The 20898-nt window shown below is 44.0% G+C and overlaps 1 protein-coding gene across 8 annotated transcripts in view; it reads right to left on the reverse strand.

Moving 5' to 3' along the window:
* Positions 1-20898, reverse strand: part of MYO3B (myosin IIIB) — a 410453-nt gene that overhangs the window by 74148 nt on the left and 315407 nt on the right. For 6 of the 8 annotated variants that reach the window (XM_075609095.1, XM_075609097.1, XM_075609096.1 and 3 more), the window contains 3 exons: positions 10870-10981; positions 6403-6565; positions 981-1061 (listed from right to left, as the gene is read on the reverse strand). In XM_075609095.1, the coding sequence (XP_075465210.1) occupies positions 981-1061; positions 6403-6565; positions 10870-10981 (356 nt within the window). Of the gene's footprint in view, positions 1-980; positions 1062-6402; positions 6580-8405; positions 8644-10869; positions 10982-20898 lie in introns of those variants that run through there. The other 2 variants (XM_075609102.1, XM_075609100.1) reach the window with 2 other exon arrangements.

Raw genomic sequence — 20898 nt, forward strand, 5'->3', positions numbered from 1 at the left:
ACAGCGTCACTATCTATTTGTGACAACTGCCTGCATACAGTACATAGTTGTAAAAAAAAAGAATTCCAAGACAAAACCAATCAAGCTTTGGAAAAACCAAAGCACAATATATCTTTTAAATCAAAACCTTATTTAGTTTGAATTCAGTAATGAATCCTCTATTCCCTCATTTAGGGAACAATGTGGGGAGTAGAAAAAGAAGGAAAGGTAAAGAATCTAAAAAACTAAAATATAGCATAATAGATATATTACCAATATAAATAAATTGTATCTGTGAAGTAACATTAGCGAGAGGATTTATACCACACTGTGTCATGTGTTAGAATTCTATGTAATGAACACGTGTTATTCTTAACTAGTGCAGTGTTGTCAGTCATTTACCCATATATGTATGTATGTAATGTATCTATTAGTGTGGTGATTTGTATTTAACCATCAATCACTTGCTTAAAGAGGCATATGAATACCACTGTGAATAATACTGGACACACGATACATAATGCTTGGCCCCCTGCAGACGCACTTACCAGAACTCCCTCCTACTGTCTCTGTACGTTCCCCCTACCTACCAATTAGATTGCAAGCTCCTCGGAACAGAGACTCCTCTTCCTTAATGTTACTTCTATGTCTGAAGCACTTATTCTCATGACCTGTTATTTATATTATTTGTTATTTATATGATTACCATGTGTATTACTACTGTGAAGCGCTATGTACATTAATGGCACTATATAAATAAAGACATACAATACAATCATTCCAGAAAACAACCTTTGCATCTTATCTGTGATGACAGTTATGATTTATACATAGTTTGTAATGTCTATTATGGTAATAATGCACTGAATGATTTGACCTTTGTCTTTAACGGTATATAAACTGATAGAAACCCAGTTTTCATACTGCACAAATGTCAGGTGATGACGTATTACTAAATCGCAAAATTGCAGAATACACTGGCACAACTAATATTTTATTACCTGATTGAATATGGACAGCTGCTTCATTTCTTATAGTCCTTAGTCCCTGGTATTTCCGCCGAGCATCATATCCTCTCCATGCTAGAATTGTAATAATAATAATAACGTTATTAATTTAGGGTTTGTCTCCCAATGGGACTTGCAGACACAAATGTTGTGATATCGATATACAGTACATCTATCTATCTGTATGTGTATATATAATATATTGAGATATGCATAAACATCAAGATACTATCTGCGTTAACCCTTGGAGGGCCAGGGCACCAGTGGCACTTCCGAGTCATGTGATCTCTCCAGGAGTGATCACATGGCACAACCTGGATACTGGAAACAGAAGTGGTGGTGACTCCGTTGCAACGGTCTGCTCGATAGTCCCCTAGAAAAAAAAAATCACACGTGTCACCTTTTGTCTGAAAAACCATTGTTACATGGAGCCCATATAAGCTAATGCTTGCTGTTAACACAGCTTTAAAGCACAGCATGGGAATCAGATGCAAAGCCAGAGAAACCATTCACATACTTGTTTCAACCTTAATGGGTATCATCAGTGTGAAGTTGGTTATACTGCTGGCTTTCCAATTGGTTTTTCAGGCAAAAGGTGACACGGTGTGCTCATTTGCATGTCATTTCCCAGAATCCCTTGCTGCAGTGGAAGCACTGTATGCTACGTGATAATGGTTGAAAGTGGTTGCAGACCTGCCTAAGACATGTGAATGTGCTCACAAGTGATATTCTTTATTGGCTATATAACGGTGGAGGTTTTTTGTCGCCTTTTTCACCCACCATAACTTAAAATATGTATGGTGTGTGTATATATATATATATATATATATATATATATATATATATATATGCAAATACAACTGTATGCTCATCTGTATGTCTTAGGCAGGTCTGCAACCCCGCCTTGTATTTGCATATTTGCTTTCCTGTGGAGGGTTTTTGTCACTTTTTTTTACTCACCATAACTTAACTCAGTATTATGGTATATATATATATATATATATATATATATATAACGAAAAGAAGACAGCGCGGCTCCCATAGCATAATACTGTAATTTAATAATTAAAATGAACGTGCAGATGAATCACGGACACTTACATTGTGCAAAATGAAATAAGAGAGTGAGTAAAGTCTTTACAATCACCCGATGGAGCCTCCATGGATAGATACCGTGTGTGGAGTCCAACACACTCCTGTTGTGGATGCCAGGAGGGTGCGCGCGAACCCGGTCTCCCCCTGGTTGTAAATCCCGCGAGAGTATGTGTCCACCGATACTAAGGGATGCTGACACGGCAGTCAGACTTCCTGCATCAGGGTTCCAAGCGTGAGGAAAGACGGACTGGCTCCAAAGCGAGCTAAAGATGAAACTACTCAAAATATGAGTTGTGTACAATAAAAGTCCAATGCTAGCTACTTCCCTACGCATTTCATCGCAATATGCGACTTCCTCAGGGGATAGAGCTGTACTAACAAAAAATGCCATAGATATATATATGCCATAATTAAATAGAGCACATTAAAAACACCTGAATACACATTGATTGCTACAATCATTAACTCTTGAAGGGCTGGAAAGGGAAAAGGGAGATGAAACATAAGGGAACATAGGATGAATACATGGTACATACAGTAAAACATAACAAAAACTATAATCATGAAAGATGTGTGTATATACATATACATATTCATAAATGACATGAAAAATGGTATATATATATTGATGTTACTAAACACAGATATTGAAATGGTTCAGATGTTGATATATAATACACAGTAATAAACATATTATCTGATAAAATACAAACTTCGAATGTTAGTGAAAAGCATATATAAATGTCTCAAAACTTACATAAAAGTATATACATACAGTACATGTGTATATATATAAAACATAATATATAATACCTGAACTACATATTGATTCAGCACAAATATAAATAAAGAAATTGGAAAAAAATGATGAATAAAAAAATGATGAATAAAAAATATAGATAAAAATAAAAAAATGGATAAAAATAAGAATATAATAAAATAAATAAATGAATATATAAAAAGATGAATTAGAAAAAATGAAAATTTATAGAAAATAAAAACGATATCAAAATGAAAAGAAAAAAGAAAAAGAAAAAAGAAAAATATAAAGAAAATAAGTATATTTAAAATAGAGACAACAATCAATATAGCTATTAACCTGAGAGTAAGTTCTTCATTCCCCAGTGATAACCACAGAAATCAGTTACAATAGTGTTATTGGATTGATAGTTTTATATATATATACACCTATGGTGATGTAGTCATCAGACGAGCAGGGGGACCACAGAACACTATACCAGTGTGCTGGTATCTATATGTTCATTGAACCCTTTTGGTGACAAAGTGTCCAGGGTATAGATCCAGAAGGTCTCTCGCAAACATAACCTCCTGAATCTATCCCCCCAATGAGAGACACTGGTATGTGTTCAATACCCCTAATAGTTAGAGATGCAGGATTTTTGTTGTGACAGACAGAGAAATGTTTAGAGAGACTATGAGCCAGATTTCCATTAATGATGTTCCGTTTGTGCTCTAGAAACCTGGTACTCATAGGTCGAATTGTTCTCCCTATGTACTATGGACCACAGGAACATGAGAGAAGGTACACAATGTAGGTGGAGAGACAGTTTATCCTGCCCTTTACATCATGCTCTCTCTTGTTGGAGAAAGAACAGAATTTTTCACCGGCAATAAGATGTTTACATGTAAGACATCTAGTACGTCCACATGAAAAGTTGCCAGAGAGACGGTCAGAGGGAACTGAATCTCCATCCTTAGTCATTCTCAATCGACTGGGGGCCACAATATTTTTAATGTTTCTAGCTTTTTTGTATGTGACTGGAATGTATGCAGGTAAAATAGGTCTCAAAACAGGATCATTCCTGAGAATATCCCAATGATTGTTCAATATCTGTTTAATTTTGTATGCAGACTGATTAAATTTAGTGATGAATCTAGGACACTTGTCCTGACCTGAACCCATATCATGTTTAAGGGGATAGGTAGTGACTTTGGATTTAGATTGAGCAAGAAGAACATCCCTGCTAATATTCTTGACCTCATTAAGAGCACCAGTGACAACCTCTTCCTTGTAGCCCTTGTGAATAAATTTAGAAACCAATTCCTGTCCCTGAATTTCAAAATCTTTCTGAGATGAGCAGTTTCTCTTTAGCCGATAGAATTGGCTCTTAGGAATATTCTCCAGCCACTTTTTGTGGTGATTACTTGATGCGTGAAGATAACTATTGACAGATACTTCCTTAAAGTGAGTTTCTGTGGATATCTACCTTCATCATCATCTGTAACAAATAAAACGAGATCTAGAAATGTAATTTGTTTGGGCTGAACTTCAAATGTGAATTTCAGACCCATCTCGTTTGTATTGAAGGATTGGAGGATGCTGTGAAGTTCATCCTCCGAACCTTCCCAGATGATGATGATATCATCTATGAAACGGCCATAGAACACTAGGCCCGCCCCCAGCCTAGCGTTCGCCCACACATGAAGGTCCTCCCACAACCCCATGTATAGGTTCGCATAGCTGGGGGCAAACCGCGTGCCCATGGCCGTTCCACAGATTTGCAAATAAAAGTCATCTTCAAACAAAAAGTAATTGTGTTGTAAGATAAATAATATACTGGAGAGTATAAAGTCCTTCTGACCTTGATTAAGTGAGGGGTCTCTATCTAGAAAATAAGTAACAGCCTCCAAACCCCTGTGATGCTCTATACACGTGTACAGTGAAGAGACATCACAGGAGGCCCAGTGATATATGGGTTTCCAACTAATGTCTCTGATAGAGTCGATGACGTGCAACGTGTCCCTCAGATATGATCATTTTTTTATTCATCATTTTTTTCCAATTTCTATATTTATATTTGTGCTGAATCAATATGTAGTTCAGGTATTATATATTATATTTTAATATATACACATGTATGTATATACTTTTATGTACGTTTTGAGAAATTTATATATGCTTTTCACTAACATTACAAGTTTGTATTTTATCAGATAATATTTTTATTACTGTGTATTATATATCAACATCTGAACCATTTCAATATCTGTGTTTAGTAACATCAATATATATACTATTTTTCATGTCATTTATGAATATGTATATGTATATACACATATCTTTCATGATTATAGTTTTTGTTATGCTTTATGTACCATGTATTCATCCTATGTTCCCTTATGTTTCATCTCCCTTTTCCCTTTCCAGCCCTTCAAGAGTTAATGACTGTAGCAATCAATTTGTATTCAGGTGTTTTTAATGTGCTCTATTTAATTATGGCATATATATATCTATGGCATTTTTTGTTAGTACAGCTCTTCCACTGAGGAAGTCGCATATCGCGACGAAATGCGTAGGGAAGTAGCTAGCATTGGACTTTTATTGTACACAACTCATATTTTGAGTAGTTTCATCTTTAGCTCGCTTTGGAGCCAGTCCGTCTTTCCTCACGCTTGGAACCCTGATGCAGGAAGTCTGACTGCCGTGTGGGGATACCGGGATGTGTGGCATCCATGACAGGAGTGTGTTGGACTCCACACACGGTATCTATCCACGGAGGCTCCATCGGGTGATAGTAAAGACTCTATTTATTGTCTTATTTCATTTTGCACAACGTACGTGTCCGTGATTCATCTGCACGTTCATTTTAATTATTAAATTACAGTATTATGCTATGGGAGCCACGCTGTCTTCTTTTCGTTCTACAGATCAAGAGGAAGGTGTTTTTTTCCTGAAGACTGGCAGCGACACCCAGTAGCTGTTGAAAGACACTTTTATTTTTATTTATTCACCATATCTCTTGGGGCTTTTTAACCCTTTCCCTTCCCCATTCCCTTCCCCCTTTCATTCATCCTATCCCTCTCATTTGTTTGTGTTGTATGTTTATTTATGTTTTGTCCCTAGCAGCCACCTTGCACATACAGGTACAGTATTAGTGCTTTCCTGTGGACATTTATTTGTGAGCATTATCACCCTTGTTGTCTGGTATTCCGGCTAGCGCAGCAGTGTTTTTTCCTTTCTATATATATATATATATACAGTCATGTGAAAAAGAATGTACACCCTCTTTGAATTCCATGGTTTTACATATCAGGACATAATAACAATCATCTGTTCCTTAGCAGGTCTAAAAATAGGTAAATACAACCTCAGATGAACAACACATGACATATTACACCATGTCATGATTTATTTAATAAAAATAATTGTACATTATTCTTATCGCGATCCGCTTACAGCGCGATGTGATTCTTTGGACCCCACGCACAGCGTTATAAACGGGTTGAGCTGTATGTGCGTGCGTGTAAAAAACCTAAAACGAGAACCACAAATTGCTGCTTTAAAATACAGATTATTTACCTGATTGGATGGAGGTTGCACTCTTGTCTCTTTTCTGTTTCACCTTCCTATACCTCCGGACGCCGAGCCACCCTTTGGTGTAGGCCTGCATCACTACCACTCTGCCAATTATTTCCCGCAGTAACAGGTTTAACTGCTCCACATGGTAATATTTCAGGAACACCTTTAACAGAGAAACTACTTAAGAAATAAAGTTGGACTGTATGCCAAATTACATCAAATCTGCATTTCCTTAAAAAAAAAAAGCAGGTAGAGATCTAAGGACTTTTCACACGCGCTAGCGAACATTGCGAATTCTGCCCATTTTGATTTAATAAAACCTTCGATAAAGTTTGCAACACGTTCGCTGAAGGCTAAAAATCAATGGACGTTGCATATTCAATTCATTCCGATAGCTTTCAAAGTTTGATCGAACTTTCGAAAAAGCAAAATAAGAAAGGGACCTAGGGTCCAGTTTGGACAAGGAAGAATGGGAGAAGATAGTCCTAGCAGCAGCCAAAAGCTCTATTTGTATGATGTTAAAGGACAACACATATAAGGTAATGATGAGGTGGAACCTCACCCCATTAAAACTATCAAAATGTATCCGGGGTTACTCCCCCTTGTGCCCCAAATCATTTGGAGAGCCGCAGGATCTGTTACACATTCTGTGGTCTTGTCCTCGGATAGCCCCAATTTGGGAGCAAATTCGAGATTGGGTAGAGAGGATATTGGGCCTCGAAATTCCCTGTGACCCCTGGCTTTTCCTGCTAAATAAACCAACACAGGAACTAGCTAGAGTGGAAAATAAATTAGTTGCACATTTTGCAACAGCAACGAGGTGCGAGATCGCAGCATTGGGGAAACAAAATGAAATTCCATCTATTGATAAAATTAGAAACAGAATTTTGTTTGTTTGCCAGATGGGAAAAATTAACGAGTTTAGTTAATGACACTGGCACAAAATTTCAAAACGTCTGGCTGCCTTTGTTGGCCCAGACGGATATCCCAGGGGTGAGCAATGCCACCGCTTGGCTATGATAGTATTAGATGCGTTCTCCTCTGACAGGCGGAGAGGTCCTGAGAGGAAGGGATCTAGGCTAAGAAAATGGACAGTTGTAGATGAGGGTCTAGCCATACTCCATACGACACTTCACGCAAAGAACTGAAGGAATATCTAAACTCTGTGGCACAGAGTTAAAACACAGACAAGACCTCTGCTACTCCCCCCCCCCCCATTCCTCCCTCCCTATCTTACCCTGTGTGTGTTCTTTTCTTAATGTTATCATTGAAAATGGATTTTATGCCGTTTAGTCAGTGTAAGAGATGTCTGCAGAGATCGGTGGAGACCGATTTGGGTGAAATTATATCTTGGCTTTATTGAGCGTGCTCCTTTACCCAGGCAAAACATACAAAAACAACAAAATAACAAACCCTATCCCTTTGTAAGGGCTAACTTACTTCCCCAGATCCTATCTGTAGGACTGGAGGGATATTCCCATTACCAGCCTATCACCCCAAAGTCTCAGGAGGTACCTTAAGCAGGGGGCCCTCCATGTCAGTCTCTGGAAGGTTCATGGGTCCTCTGTGTCCAGGAAATATAGGACTCTGGGTGTCTGGATGTCTTAATCTCAGCACAGCCTTTGTGCACAAGACAGTGTCTGTGTGCAGGCTTCTCTGCTCTCCTTCTGTCAGCCCAAATGTGAGCTAAGGAAATCTCTCTCCTGTGTCTCACATGAGGCTTTTCTTACAGACTTAATTGGCCAGGTTAAGTCTGGTTAATTGCCTGCTGCACTTAACCAGATCCCTGCTGGATTTTAGAGATCGTTTCTTCAACAGGTATAAGTCCCTGTTACAGTCAGGCATTAAGTTATGGTTAAACTCCGCTGCGCCGGAGTTAAGATGATGCAAAAACCTTTGTTGTTTGCTTGACTTTATAAAAACTCAATAAAAATTTTCAGTTGAAAAAAAAAAATGCAAAAAGAAGCAAAAAGTTACGGGGCTGCTACTTCACCCCTTTAAAAAAGCAAAATCGAACTTTGAATATGTTGGGCTTTTTCACTAGACGTTTTGGCACAAAAAGTTTGATCCAAATGTTCACTTTTTTAAAAAAGATTTTTGGAAAGTTTGAGCAAAACATCTGCGAAGCGAGTGTCGGCACGTTCTCACACGTTCTGTGGTTGCAGGCTGCTTGGCAATGAAAGTACCAGCTTTCTATAGATTTTGTTTCTGGTAAAGCTACAGATTGTAGGCTGCTGGCAACTGCAACTAGAATAAGATACTTACTTCCTCACATTTCCAGTCTACAATGTTTGGCCGTGGCCAAAACCACCACCGGTGTTCTGTCGCCATGACAACTCACCGCTGGGAAACTCACCGCTTGACTTTTCACTGCGTGCTCCAACCCCAAGGGTCATCTTTAAGTATCCGAGACCTGCATTCCGAGTCCGTGCACCCTTTTTAATGTCCTTTGCTGCCACCGCTAAGAGTCCCATGGGTGCTTGCTACTCCAATGCTTTCTTTAAATGTCCCACTCAGGACATTTAAAGATGGTGTGTCAGTGTGGCGGGCATGGGACTCAGAGCAGTGGCCACAAGAGACATTGATGAGGGCATTTGGCCATGCGGGTCATTGAAGAGGGTGTGCGTGATTTGGAGCGGTGGCCATGCATGACAGGACGCGCAGGACTTGGACATTTAAAAATGGCACAGGGATCGGAGTGTACGTGGCGAAAATTCAAGCAGGGAGGTGCCTGGCGGCAAGTTGTCGTGGCGGCAGAGTGCTGGAGGTGGTTTTGTCACAGCCAAATGGCCACGGCCAAACATCCCATTCCGCCACATTTTTGCATCCTGCAATATTTCAGTGGTTCCCAACCTTTTTTACATTGTGCACCCCCTGCTACAAACTATTTGTTCCACAAACCTAATTAATAAATCTTATTGCCTTATCAACAGACTATTGCCTACAAAATTGTTTGACAATTCCCAGGCAGTATAGTGTCCAGAGTTTGTGGGGGGAACAGACACTTAACACCCCAAACTGTACCACAGTGTGTGGAAACAGCATACTGCACCGACACACTTTATTCGAGCAAATACCCAGTATGTACCTGGCAGATACCTGGAATGCGCCGCTCCTCACCTCTGACAAGCCCCGTTGCGTTTGCCTTCCCAGCCTGGGTTCATGCCTGGCTGACGGGCGGCTGATCTGTTAAATGATAATGATTAGGATTTAATAGGCTGCAATGCTTCGCGTGTCTACCAGATGGCATAAATTCATGAATTGTAATGCAGTATATATATATATATACTGTGCAGTATTGCAGCCAGCGGGAATAAAATGCTTCAATCCCTGCCTGGAAAATACCTCAATGCACTCGGGCAGAAAACAGTCACAAACCTCAATACACCCGGGTATACCCGAATTCGTGGGACTAGCCGAGCTCGAATAAAGTGTGTCGCCAGTGTAGTTAGTATAGCTGTCAATTGCTGTGGGAGTTTCCGAAGTCACGCCCCACAATGCTGTGGACACAAAGCATTGTGGAGAGCAGCGTTGGAAGCTCCTGCTGTAACTGACAACTCTAACACCCACGCTAAGGTTCAGTTTGGGGCCTTACTATATGTGCAGTCCCCACACAGGCTCAGGAACTGGGATCCGCCGTTACACAGTTTTTTTGGCAAACCTCTTGGAGATACCTTATGATCCTCTACGGGTTCCTGAACCCCCTGTTGGGTATCAATGCACTATTGGACCAGTTTTGGAGCTTTTGTTCCCTGGCTATGATGTTCACATATGCTGGCAGCCCTTTGCTTTGACGATAGTCTATTACCAAAAGTCCACTGAGAATTTTATTGCAGCTATTTAAAGTTTAAAAAAAAAAAAGAAGGGGGACAGCTCAGCATTCGTTCAGATGTCAGAGTCGAACACATTTTTGAATATCAGAGAAATATGTGCCAAGACCCGAGAAAGGGACATCCTCCGATCCGGTGGTTAAAAAAAAAAAAAAGTTAAAACGTTAACTTTTTAGGCTTGCAAATGGAAAACACGCAAATTTCAAATGTCTCCCAAAAATTCAAAACATTTCCTGCTCATTTTGAGTTTTTTTCTCATAATTATTTACACGAAATACCAGTGAATTTCCCCCCCTTACTGTAAAACTACAGAGCTGCTGAAAGAGTTGAAGGGTACCTGCTCAAATGCACAGAAGTGTGAGAAACATTCACTCACGCACATTGAACATTCGCAGATGGTAACACAATGTTGAAAATAAACCATCGAATACCACCAAGCGTGACCCAATACATCGTTGAATTGCTCCCTTTTGCATCTTCACATTTTAATATACTTTGTAGAACACAGTCTGCAATGGCAATAAATGTCAGTTCTGTAGGGTTTTTGGTGGTTTGGATAACTGAATTGTGAATACAATGAACATGTTAGTCATCAGCAAAGAAAAAATACTTCTTTAAATAGTGATACACAAATTACCTTGGATTTGCCCAGCACCCACTTGTCGAGTTTTGCTTTCCTTAGAATAGCAGTGCAGCTTTCTTTGGTAGCTGGTGGGTTTTGATGTGCTTTGAAGACAAGGTAATAATACCTAGCACACAACAGGAAGAAGAGAAATGAACTGTTACTGGTATTCCTCATTTTTATAACAGATTCTTTTTTTTTTTTTTTTAAGAATAATTGAAATGCCCTCTCTGCTTTATTTGTGATATAAAGCTCACTTTACTTAAGATGTAGGTGCAGTGGAAGTGTCACACTAGAGAACTTTATAAGGAACAGGAAACATGACATTTTTTGCTGGCTGTTTTACCTTAATAGCGCTTAAGTAATAATACGAACAGGAGAGGGATTGGTTCAAGACAGCCGAGTCCTAGAGAAGCACCATCAACTCGCCAGGTAAGTGAAAAAGTTCAAATATTTTATTGAACTACATAAAAAACAAAAATACGGACAAAAACAGGACAGGAAAAACAGAAAAAAATGCCTGAAGAACAGGGCATTCTCTGACCATTAACGACAGAATTTAGGTTGGTCCCCGCTGGCTGCTGCAGCGCCCGCTGTGGTGGGCACTGCAGGGACAAGGGCCGGGCCCACTGCAAGGGGTGGCCTCCGCGCTGCGCCGTCAGTTTTTCCAGCAGACTGGAAAATTGTGCTCAGTACTAGCAACGGAGCATTATGCCACGCCCCCCGGCGGTTCAGCCAATGAGGGCAAACCTGCCAGGTGACATCATGGCCGCGGCCCTTGTCACTCCCCCGTCCCGCTCCCCTGTCTTTCCCCCTGCAGCTCACTGCAGACCGGGGAACTCGGCTGCACGCTCCGCCAGCCTGGCAGACGCGCGCGTGTAGCGCAGACAGTGGGGCCGTAGCCTAATGGCAGAAAGTCGAGCTCGCTGATAAACCACTCCCTGCCCCCTGATCACAGCAAACCCAATGAGAGAGGCGCAAAGTGCACTGACGTGTACGCTGGCAGGGAAGACAAGAATTTTGTCTTCTCATGGCACAGCCAATGGCAGGGCAGCTATGCCCGTCATGTCTGCGCCCCTGTCACGGCCCCGCCCACCTGTGCACCCCTAGAGCTCCCCTACAGACCGCCGATCGCAGCTGTAGTCCCTGTACACGAGCCATGCCGCCAGGCCCACGTGCAGCAGGGAGGACTGCGGCCGTAGCCTAAGGCTTCGCTTATACAGACGGTGACGGCGATGCGGCCGATGATGTCACCCGTCACCATTTCAACGAGCTGTATTTTGAAGTTTAGGCGACGTCACCGGATGACGTCATAAAATGGGAGGGCAGAGGCATGGAGAAGCTCCCGATTGGCCACAACTGGAGACCGTCGCCTAAAAAATCAAATATCAGTGACTACCAGATTTCAGGTAGCACTGTCACTCCGTCGCTTTGTCGCCGTCGCATGCACTATAAGCGACAGCGACAATGCATTTGTTTTGCCGCAATGCAACGTCGCCGGCACTATAAGCGCAGCCTAAGAGTCCTTCCCCTTTTTATTAGTTGGAGATGTTAGGTAGTAAGAACCATAGAGAAATGAATAACAGTGGCTTGGTGACCTATCTCAAACCATAACTAAGTAAATAAACACTGACCAAACCAAGCATGACATAAAACATTTAAGCCTATCTTTACTGTGTAATGCTATGACATACAGCAAGACACCTTAGAACTGGGGTGGGCAACTCTGGTCCTCAAGGGCCACCAACAGGGATATCCTGAAAACCTGACCTGTTGGTAGCCCTTGAGAACTGGATTTGCCCATCCCTGCCTTAGAACCTATTCAAGTACATGGGCTATAAGGTGTCTTCTGAGAGCCACTGGGTATCCCATCTCTTATGGCATAGCCCTGCTTATGAAATATGACTATTATTACTTAACGTCAAATATTTGGCTAAACCAAAAGAGACTGATATTCTGAGGCAGCAATCCTCTGGCCCGGACAGCTGCCATAAATAATACCCAATGTTATCTTTGCGCCTTTATGTTTTATTTAGTTCGGCAACAGCTTGTCCTCAGATGTCTTATTAGTAGTTTATAAAATGCAACTGTCAAAAAAAAAACGCATTGTTTGAAAATACCAAGGGGAAATCTGCTTGCTCATCTATTTTGTTTTTACATGACTCAAAGGGATCAAAGTACCAATTAACTTTCAGGCTTAAGGATCTTTCATATCCTCAGATTTACCAAAGGCTGCAGTTCTTGTTCATTCTTGCCTAATGGATTTTTGAATATGAACAAAGAAGTGCCAATCTGGTTAGCATTTGATCTGGTCTTTTAAACTATTTTAAGCATTTCATGGATCAGCAGCTAATGTATTTATCTATTCCCAATATTTCACTTAAAGGAATCTTTTCACAGCTTTAATTATGACTTGGAGCATGCCAAATATACACTTAATATGTGTAAGAGGAGCAAGGTTCTGTGACTTCGTTCGGGATCCATATTACAAAGAGCGTTCAAAATGTTCTGTGACATCTTCTTCTGATCCAGAGGCAGGCAACATGTACAATATAATAGCACTGATCATTATAAGTTTGGAGAAAGCTGTATATATTTAGGGGTGTGTGTGTGTGTGTGTGTGTGTGTGTGTGTGTGTGTGTGTGTGTGTGTGTGTGTGTGTGTGTGTGTGTGTGTGTGTGTGTGTGTGTGTGTGTGTGTGTGTGTGTGTGTGTGTGAAGTGGTGTTTTTGTAGGGAGAATGGTGCTGAAATCTTACAGACACATTTTTAATTTACATCTAACCTAATTCAGCTTTAAATAAATAAATAATAATGTTATTATTTGTTTGATATAGCACTTTTCTCCCAATGGGACTCAAAGCGCTTCACAACGCAGCACATAGGAATTTTTTCAGACACAATCCCTGCACCGATGAGCTTACAATCTATGTTTTTGGTGTCTGAGGCACAGGGAGATAAAGTGACTTGCCCAAGGTCACAAGGAGATAACCCCGGGATTTGGTTCCCCTGATTCAAACTCATTGTCATTGTTGAAATTGTTTGAGTTATTCTTTCTCTTCTGGCAGATCATTTACCCACTGCCCATTAGTATTCCAGACCATTTCTAATCATTTCATCATCAATATATGTAGTGTCTTATTGATCCATCAAATAGGGCACCCCTACAACAGCTGTGTGTCTGTGTGTCACTAGTCTCCTTCTCTGTATTCTTTGAGTTGCAGAAGTTGTATAGTTCACTACTAAAAAGAAGCACAGGTGGCAGCTCTCTTTTTAGTATCATAAAGGGCCCGAGTTGTGTCTCACATCTCTTTGTATACATTTCCTCACACAAAGCATGAGATGAGCAGAGAGAGGAAGCAGATGTGAGAAATGCTCATGGAAATGTTTCGGTACAGGTGCAGCAACGCTTAATGTCTTCGCTGCCGCTGACACGTGACCGCGGTGGTCGCGACACCTAAGGATTAACGCCATGCGGGGGGTTCCCATTCAGAAGCATGGACCCCCCCCCCCCCCCCCTGCAGCACGATCGCGGCAGCCACGGTGGACACCAGCGGTGCGGTTTTTTGCTTCTTCGTCCACAGTGCCCCAAACATGTGTAGCCATCTGTAAAATTGGTGTACATATCCCTTTCATGCTGGCAGTAATCCTGGTAAGTATGCAGGGTTGCCAGTAACAATCATGGAGATTTGCCCTCAAACCCTGGTGAGATGTCATATGTCCCAAAGGAAGTGACTTGTCCGGGATGGGAAGGGAGCGAAGATAGCAGGGATACACCATGAAAAATAGAAAATAAAAGCATACAATAGTGCAATAAGTTTTTTTCAATCTGGATAAAGCATATATATCTTGGCTCTGTAGCAATGCCTACTTACAGCAGGTCAATTAGTAAACCGCATTGATCTACACAATAGGTAGAAAGGTGTCAGGATCTTCAGGAAAAACAGCCTTGGTTTACAGCATATGATGTCAGCACCTCAGCTCAGACGTCAGGAGATGTGAGAGGATCAAAGGCATGCAAAAGAAAGGCAGATCATAGTGTCGATCGTGCATAAAATTTATGAATAAAATAACAACAAAACTTAGGAATCGTACTCACAATGTGTACATATTCAAAGTTCACATAGGATTTTACTTGAGGCAGATGGAGTGCCGGCTCAGTGTGGAACAGCTCACCGGGGATCTTCTCCTTAGCTCACAGCACAACGGGTGGGAGATGGCGTCCGACGTCACATCCGCTGTGTGAGTGACGGCGTCCGGTCTTGGAGGGGAGCGGTGGGGGAACTCGGCAACTCTGGAGCCTTCAGTGAAAAGAGCAGCTGCAGCAATGAACGTGGCTCTACGCGTTTCGTTGTGCTAGACAACTTCCTCAGGACCAAAGGAAGTGACAACATGCTGTGTGTCCACGGTTAGTGACACAGAGGGTGTCTGTTTTCTAGAGGTGATATAAGACACAGGACTGCCTAAAGTTAGCAGTTCAGTCCTGTTGGTGTTTTGACTCTGTTCAGGAGAGTCATGTGGAGGTCTGCAACAGTGTTGCAGAGGCTGATGCAATAGCTGAGAGTCTGGGCAGCTCAAGAGAGACAAGCTGGTGAATCTCCCTGAGGGGAGAGGTGGAAAGCAACTCCATTAGGAGAAGGAGGAACCTTCCAGATGGAGTGCAGCAGAGAGATGAGCGGCTAAGCTGCTAGCTGTGAGGGGCAGCTTGCCCATACCACCAAGCAATAAAGATGCCCTGTTCAAAGACAACCCCACTGTGTGAGTGTGAAGTTACTCTGCAGTGGAAGGCACCACCAAGAAGGAGTTCCTCATCAGAACCATCTCCTTGCGGACGCAGCGATCCTGATGAGGTGGAGGCGCTGCACTGTATGTAGGTAGGACTCAAGCACACTACCTCAGCTGCCTGTCTGGGTTGACATTCCCCACACAACACCATGCGGGAGACTCAGGAGTCCTGTTGCCAACAGGTGCACCACCAGACACGACCATGTAATGGGGACTGGTTAGACCACAGGGGCCAATGTGAGATTGGGTGGGTCAGCCAGGTCAGAAAATCCGTTACACATGTAAATTATTATTAAGTGATCATATTTAAGTGAATAAATAATGACATTAACTCTTTAGCCTAGGCGCTGCTGAGATACCTGTCAACAGGACAGGCTTTTGTTAGGCACACTGGGAAACAGGAGAGTGTATGCTGCCACTTTGTGCTGTGTTGGGACGGAACACAGGGGTAGTCAGAGGAGCTGATGGAGTTGTTAGACCACAGGGATGACCTGGGAACCTGAGAGGAGTTGGGAGTCTGGAGCCGGGCTATAGCTGTCCTAGTCGCCTGGAGGCAGCGCTAGTTGGATGGATGCCTAAAGGGATAGCCTGTTAATGTGGTCAGGAATCCTGGAGAGGGTCTGCGCTAGGCTAGCAAACAGTAGGTAGACGCCCCAGTACTGCATGGAAGAGCCAGAGTACTCTAGCCCATTTCAGACCACTTACCGAAGGGAGCACAGACTGGGAGGAAGGAGACACAGCAGACACAGAAAGAGTGAGCCTAGCCTGAGGTAGTGCAACACGAGTCAGACCTACATTAGGTACACAAGGTGGTGCATCAAGGCAATCTTTATTGTATCGGTGTGGCAGCTGCCTCGCAGAGAGGAGCTCCATGTACAATAAAACCATATACAGTAACCAAATGGCGTCCGCAAGAATGGAGGATCCGCGCGGTGCGGAAGGTCCAAAATGGCGGATGGAGGCTGATGGAGAGAGCGCACATGGCGTGTGTGCGGGTGAAGAGCAAGCTACGGAAATGACTTTTGCGAGCCTGCTGTGGAGTGGCGCCAAGGCTGTGGCCGCGCCGTTTTGGTCCTGCCTGGGATCACGGGGTACTTCCCCGGAGGACAGTGAGGAGAATATTGTTGTAGTGTGTGGGGAGAGTGATGGATTTGCTTGCCAGTCAGCATACCATACACACAGAGCTACCTCAGTTGCTAAAGTGAATGGCCGAGTGAACCAAAATGGCGGCTCCCGTTTCCCTGGGAGACCGCATGGGCCGAGTGCAGAAAATGCTGCAAATGTTGAAGTTGCAGAAAGTTGGCCGGGATTGGCGCCAAAGAGGGAACCCCACACTGTTGGGGGTAGTGGCGCGAAAGCTGTGGCCGCGCCCTCCAGGACTGTGACAGGCTCAGAGCCAATTATGGGCCATAACGTGAATCTGTGGAACCCTCCCCAAATATTCACCAGGGGGAGGGGTCTCTACCTCTGCCAAGCGAGACCCAAGTTGTCTGAGGGAGGAGCTGGATGTGAGCTTCCTGTCCCACAGTTGCGAGGAGCTAGTGAACAGGAGAGACCACTGTGCAAAGTGTCTCCCGTAACCAGCACTACAAAGAGCGAGATGGACATTGGGGTATATCTCTATTCATTGCCAGGAGGCTTCCTGGTAGTCAAGGCTGGGGACAAAGAGACATTGCGGTGCCTGTGCATGCAGTGCAGGTTGCCCGGTGGAGAAGCCAGCACAATGGCTAGTTGTCCCCAATGTGGCATCCACTACCTTGGGGCCGTGCGGCCCTTCGTACCAGGGCAGACCGTGGAGGCGGGAGCGGACACAGCTAAACTGACAGCTGAAGCCTCGCTCTCGGTCAAAGCAGAACCAGTTGATCCCAGAGAATTGGGATCGCTCCTAATGATCAGAACGGAGCCTGAAGAGAAAAAGACCTACCAGCGAGGTGAGGGCCGAGAACCTACCCAACGGTTCTCTTGGGGAGTGCCACTCCCTGAATCGGAGTTCGACTCCTCGGACGAGGAACAGGCGACTCCGACTATGGTGGTGACGCGCCTACCGGCGGACCACTACAGCGGTGCTGGGAAAGAACCGGCACTTACCTGTGTCGCGGTGGAGCGGAGTCTCGTGTCGCCGGTGCAGAAACAACCCGAGAGGCAGAGTCCCACGGCCGTGGTGACTGGCAGAGTCGATGGCGGAGGAAGAACCACCCCGAGCCGACGGAGCGGTAAGCGACACCCTTGCCCTTTCCAGGCGCCAGTGGTGGCAACGGCGGAGAGAGGCCTGGCCCATGCCCGAGCCGAGCGGAGCGCAGAACCTTCACTTCTGGCAGCAGACGTCGTTCTGGAGGAAGAGGTTCCGGTGGGGAACCCAACGCAAGATGGCGGCGAGTCCCACGAGATCCATGACATCATTTCCAGTGGGCACAGCGGAGTCGAGTGGAAAATGGCCACGTCCTCGCGACCAAGTAGCTGTACCAGGTTGCCTGGGTCATCCGGAAAGAGCTGGCAGGCCCTGCGGAAGCCTGGGAATCGTGAGACGGGAGAACCGGAAGGCCAGTCCAATGGCACCGGGCAAGCTAGCGAGAAGTTGCGGGTTGTAGCCCCGCGGATGCCGGCAGTATTTACCTATGCCCAACCCCCGGCCATAGTTAAAGCCCCTGCCCCTGTCACTTTTTCCTATGGGTCCCAATCCAGCCAAGGGTTGTCTGGGGGGTCACGGGGCAGTGCTGATGAATGGACTGGGGAGAACCTGGACTGGGGTGATTGCTTTACATCCGATGAGGGAGCGGGGAGGGAAATGCATAGGAGAAAAGAGTCATCTTGTACGAGTAATACTGATTGCAATGCTAATATAAAATGTAGACCTAAGCGCCTTGGGTCCAATTCTAGGTCCACAGGGACATCAGGAGTTTCATCAGGGGATTTGGGTAATGTTGCTCATATTGTGCCTGTTGCTCGGGTACAACCCCATGTGCCTCCAGTGTCGGCAAGAGTTGCCAGGAATCGACAAAAGTTGTTACTTTATTTTCACCATCCATGGGAGGGAGAAATTGAGTTTGAGATGGATTCCACTGATGAGGAGAGGGAGTCTAGTTCTGGTGAAGAGACCAGTGATGGGGACGAAAATTGGGATTCTGATAGTTCCATAGAAAATTGGGATCGTGAAACATCAGATGAGAATTGGTATAATGAGACAGCAGAAAAGATAGCTTACATCTCCAGGAGATGCCTGAAGGAAGTGTATGGGGATGATCCTCTCAGTCCACTGGCATCCAGGCCAGAGTTATGGGCTGATTGTGGGTGTCCAGTATGTCACCCAGAGTGTTATAGCATTGCTGCTCTAAACCCAGTGGACCATGCTGTGCGCAGGCCACCTTAAGAGGGTATGGTAGTACCAGTAATGGATACTCCAGCAGGGGGTAATCCTGGTTGTTACACATCTAAGTTAGGATGTAGCTGTTATTATGTTATGATGAAGATATGTACTGTAATAATGTATTGTTGTGTTTTACAGTGCTACCTGAAGGAAGGTTCCGCAAATTTAGATCCCAGCCGGGGCGTTGGGTTCCACCAGGGGGAGAATGTAGCCAAGTGTAAAATTGGTGTACACATCTCTTTCATGCTGACAGTAATCCTGGTAAGTATGCAGGGTTGCCAGTAACAATCATGGAGGTTTGCCCTCAAACCCTGGTGAGGTGTCATATGTCCCAAAGGAAGTGACACCATGCTATGTGTCCACGGTTAGTGACACAGAGCGTGCCTGTTTTCTAGAGGTGATATAAGACACAGAACTGCCTAAAGTTAGCAGTTCAGCCCTGTTGGTGTTTTGACTCTGTTCAGGAGAGTCATGTGGAGGTCTGCAACAGTGTTGCAGAGGCTGATGCAATAGTTGTGAGTCTGGGCAGCTCAAGAGAGACAAGCTGGTGAATCTCCCTGAGGGGAGAGGTGGAAAGCAACTCCATTAGGAGAAGGAGGAACCTTCCAGATGGAGTGCAGCAGAGAGATGAGTGGCTAAGCTGCTAGCTGTGAGGGGCAGCTTGCCCATACCACCAAGCAATAAAGATGCCCTGTTCAAAGACAACCCCACTGTGTGAGTGTAAAGTTACTCTGCAGTGGAAGGCACCACCAAGAAGGAGTTCCTCATCAGAACCATCTCCTTGCGGACGCAGAGATCCTGATGAGATGGAGGCGCTGCACTGTATGTAGGTAAGACTCAAGCACACTACCTCAGCTGCCTGTCTGGGTTGACATTCCCCACACAACATCATGCGGGAGACTCAGGAGTCCTGTTGCCAACAGGTGCACCACCAGACACGACCATGTAATGGGAACTGGTTAGACCACAGGGGCCAATGTGAGATTAGGTGGGTCAGCCAGGTCAGAAAATCCGTTACACATGTAAATTATTATTAAGTGATCATATTTAAGTGAATAAATAATGACATTAACCCTTTGCCAGTAAACGAGTTAAGGGCTGTTAAGAAAATAGAAGTGTTAAGTTAACATGTACTGGTAACTGTAAATGCACCTGTAGTTATCCTTCTGAGCTTTTCTTGTTTAAGCATATGATTGTGTCCAATCTCATTTAGCGAGAGGGTTAGATGTTTCAGGGCAATGTTGGCGCAAAAGGGACATAAAGCGAGGCATATTAGTAATAGAAAAAATGTATTTTATATAACGCTGACTGCATACACAGCACTGTACGTAGAATTTTGCAGGCACAATGAGGACCCGCCCTGTAGAGTGTACAATACAAAGTTGATGACAGGCACAAGGAGATAATGTGAATTGCCCACAAGGAGATGACACTGGGATTCGAACCAGGCTGACAGTGTCATTGTCATTATATTCATCTTGCAGCTATTTGTACTAATGTACCAAGGTCACTTACTCCAGTGTTTGCTCTGTGGGTGCCAGCTCGGGATTTGGGGAGTTACAATGGGAGGAGATATCTGACACCAATGTAGCCAGGCTTTTTTCCGTGGCTACTACTGTAAGTCTGCCCTCCCTGGCAGTAAGTCCTAGTAAAAGCAGGCCTGCCAGGAGTTATCATGGGTTTTCCCCACTCACAGTAGCTTCTTGATTGACAGGGGAGGCGGTGGGACTAGGTCTGTGTGTGTCCAATCACTGGATTCAGACCTGGTACCTACTTCCATTGTACTTAAGGAGCTGCACTGCTAAATTGAGTCAGTACCTCTACCTCCTTGAGAGAGGCTGGTCTACCCTAACAACTGTGCAGGGCTCTGTCAAGTTTGTACTCCCTCCCCTAGAGG

This window comes from Ascaphus truei, chromosome 7, assembly GCF_040206685.1.
Source record: "Ascaphus truei isolate aAscTru1 chromosome 7, aAscTru1.hap1, whole genome shotgun sequence".
Taxonomy (NCBI): domain Eukaryota; kingdom Metazoa; phylum Chordata; class Amphibia; order Anura; family Ascaphidae; genus Ascaphus; species Ascaphus truei.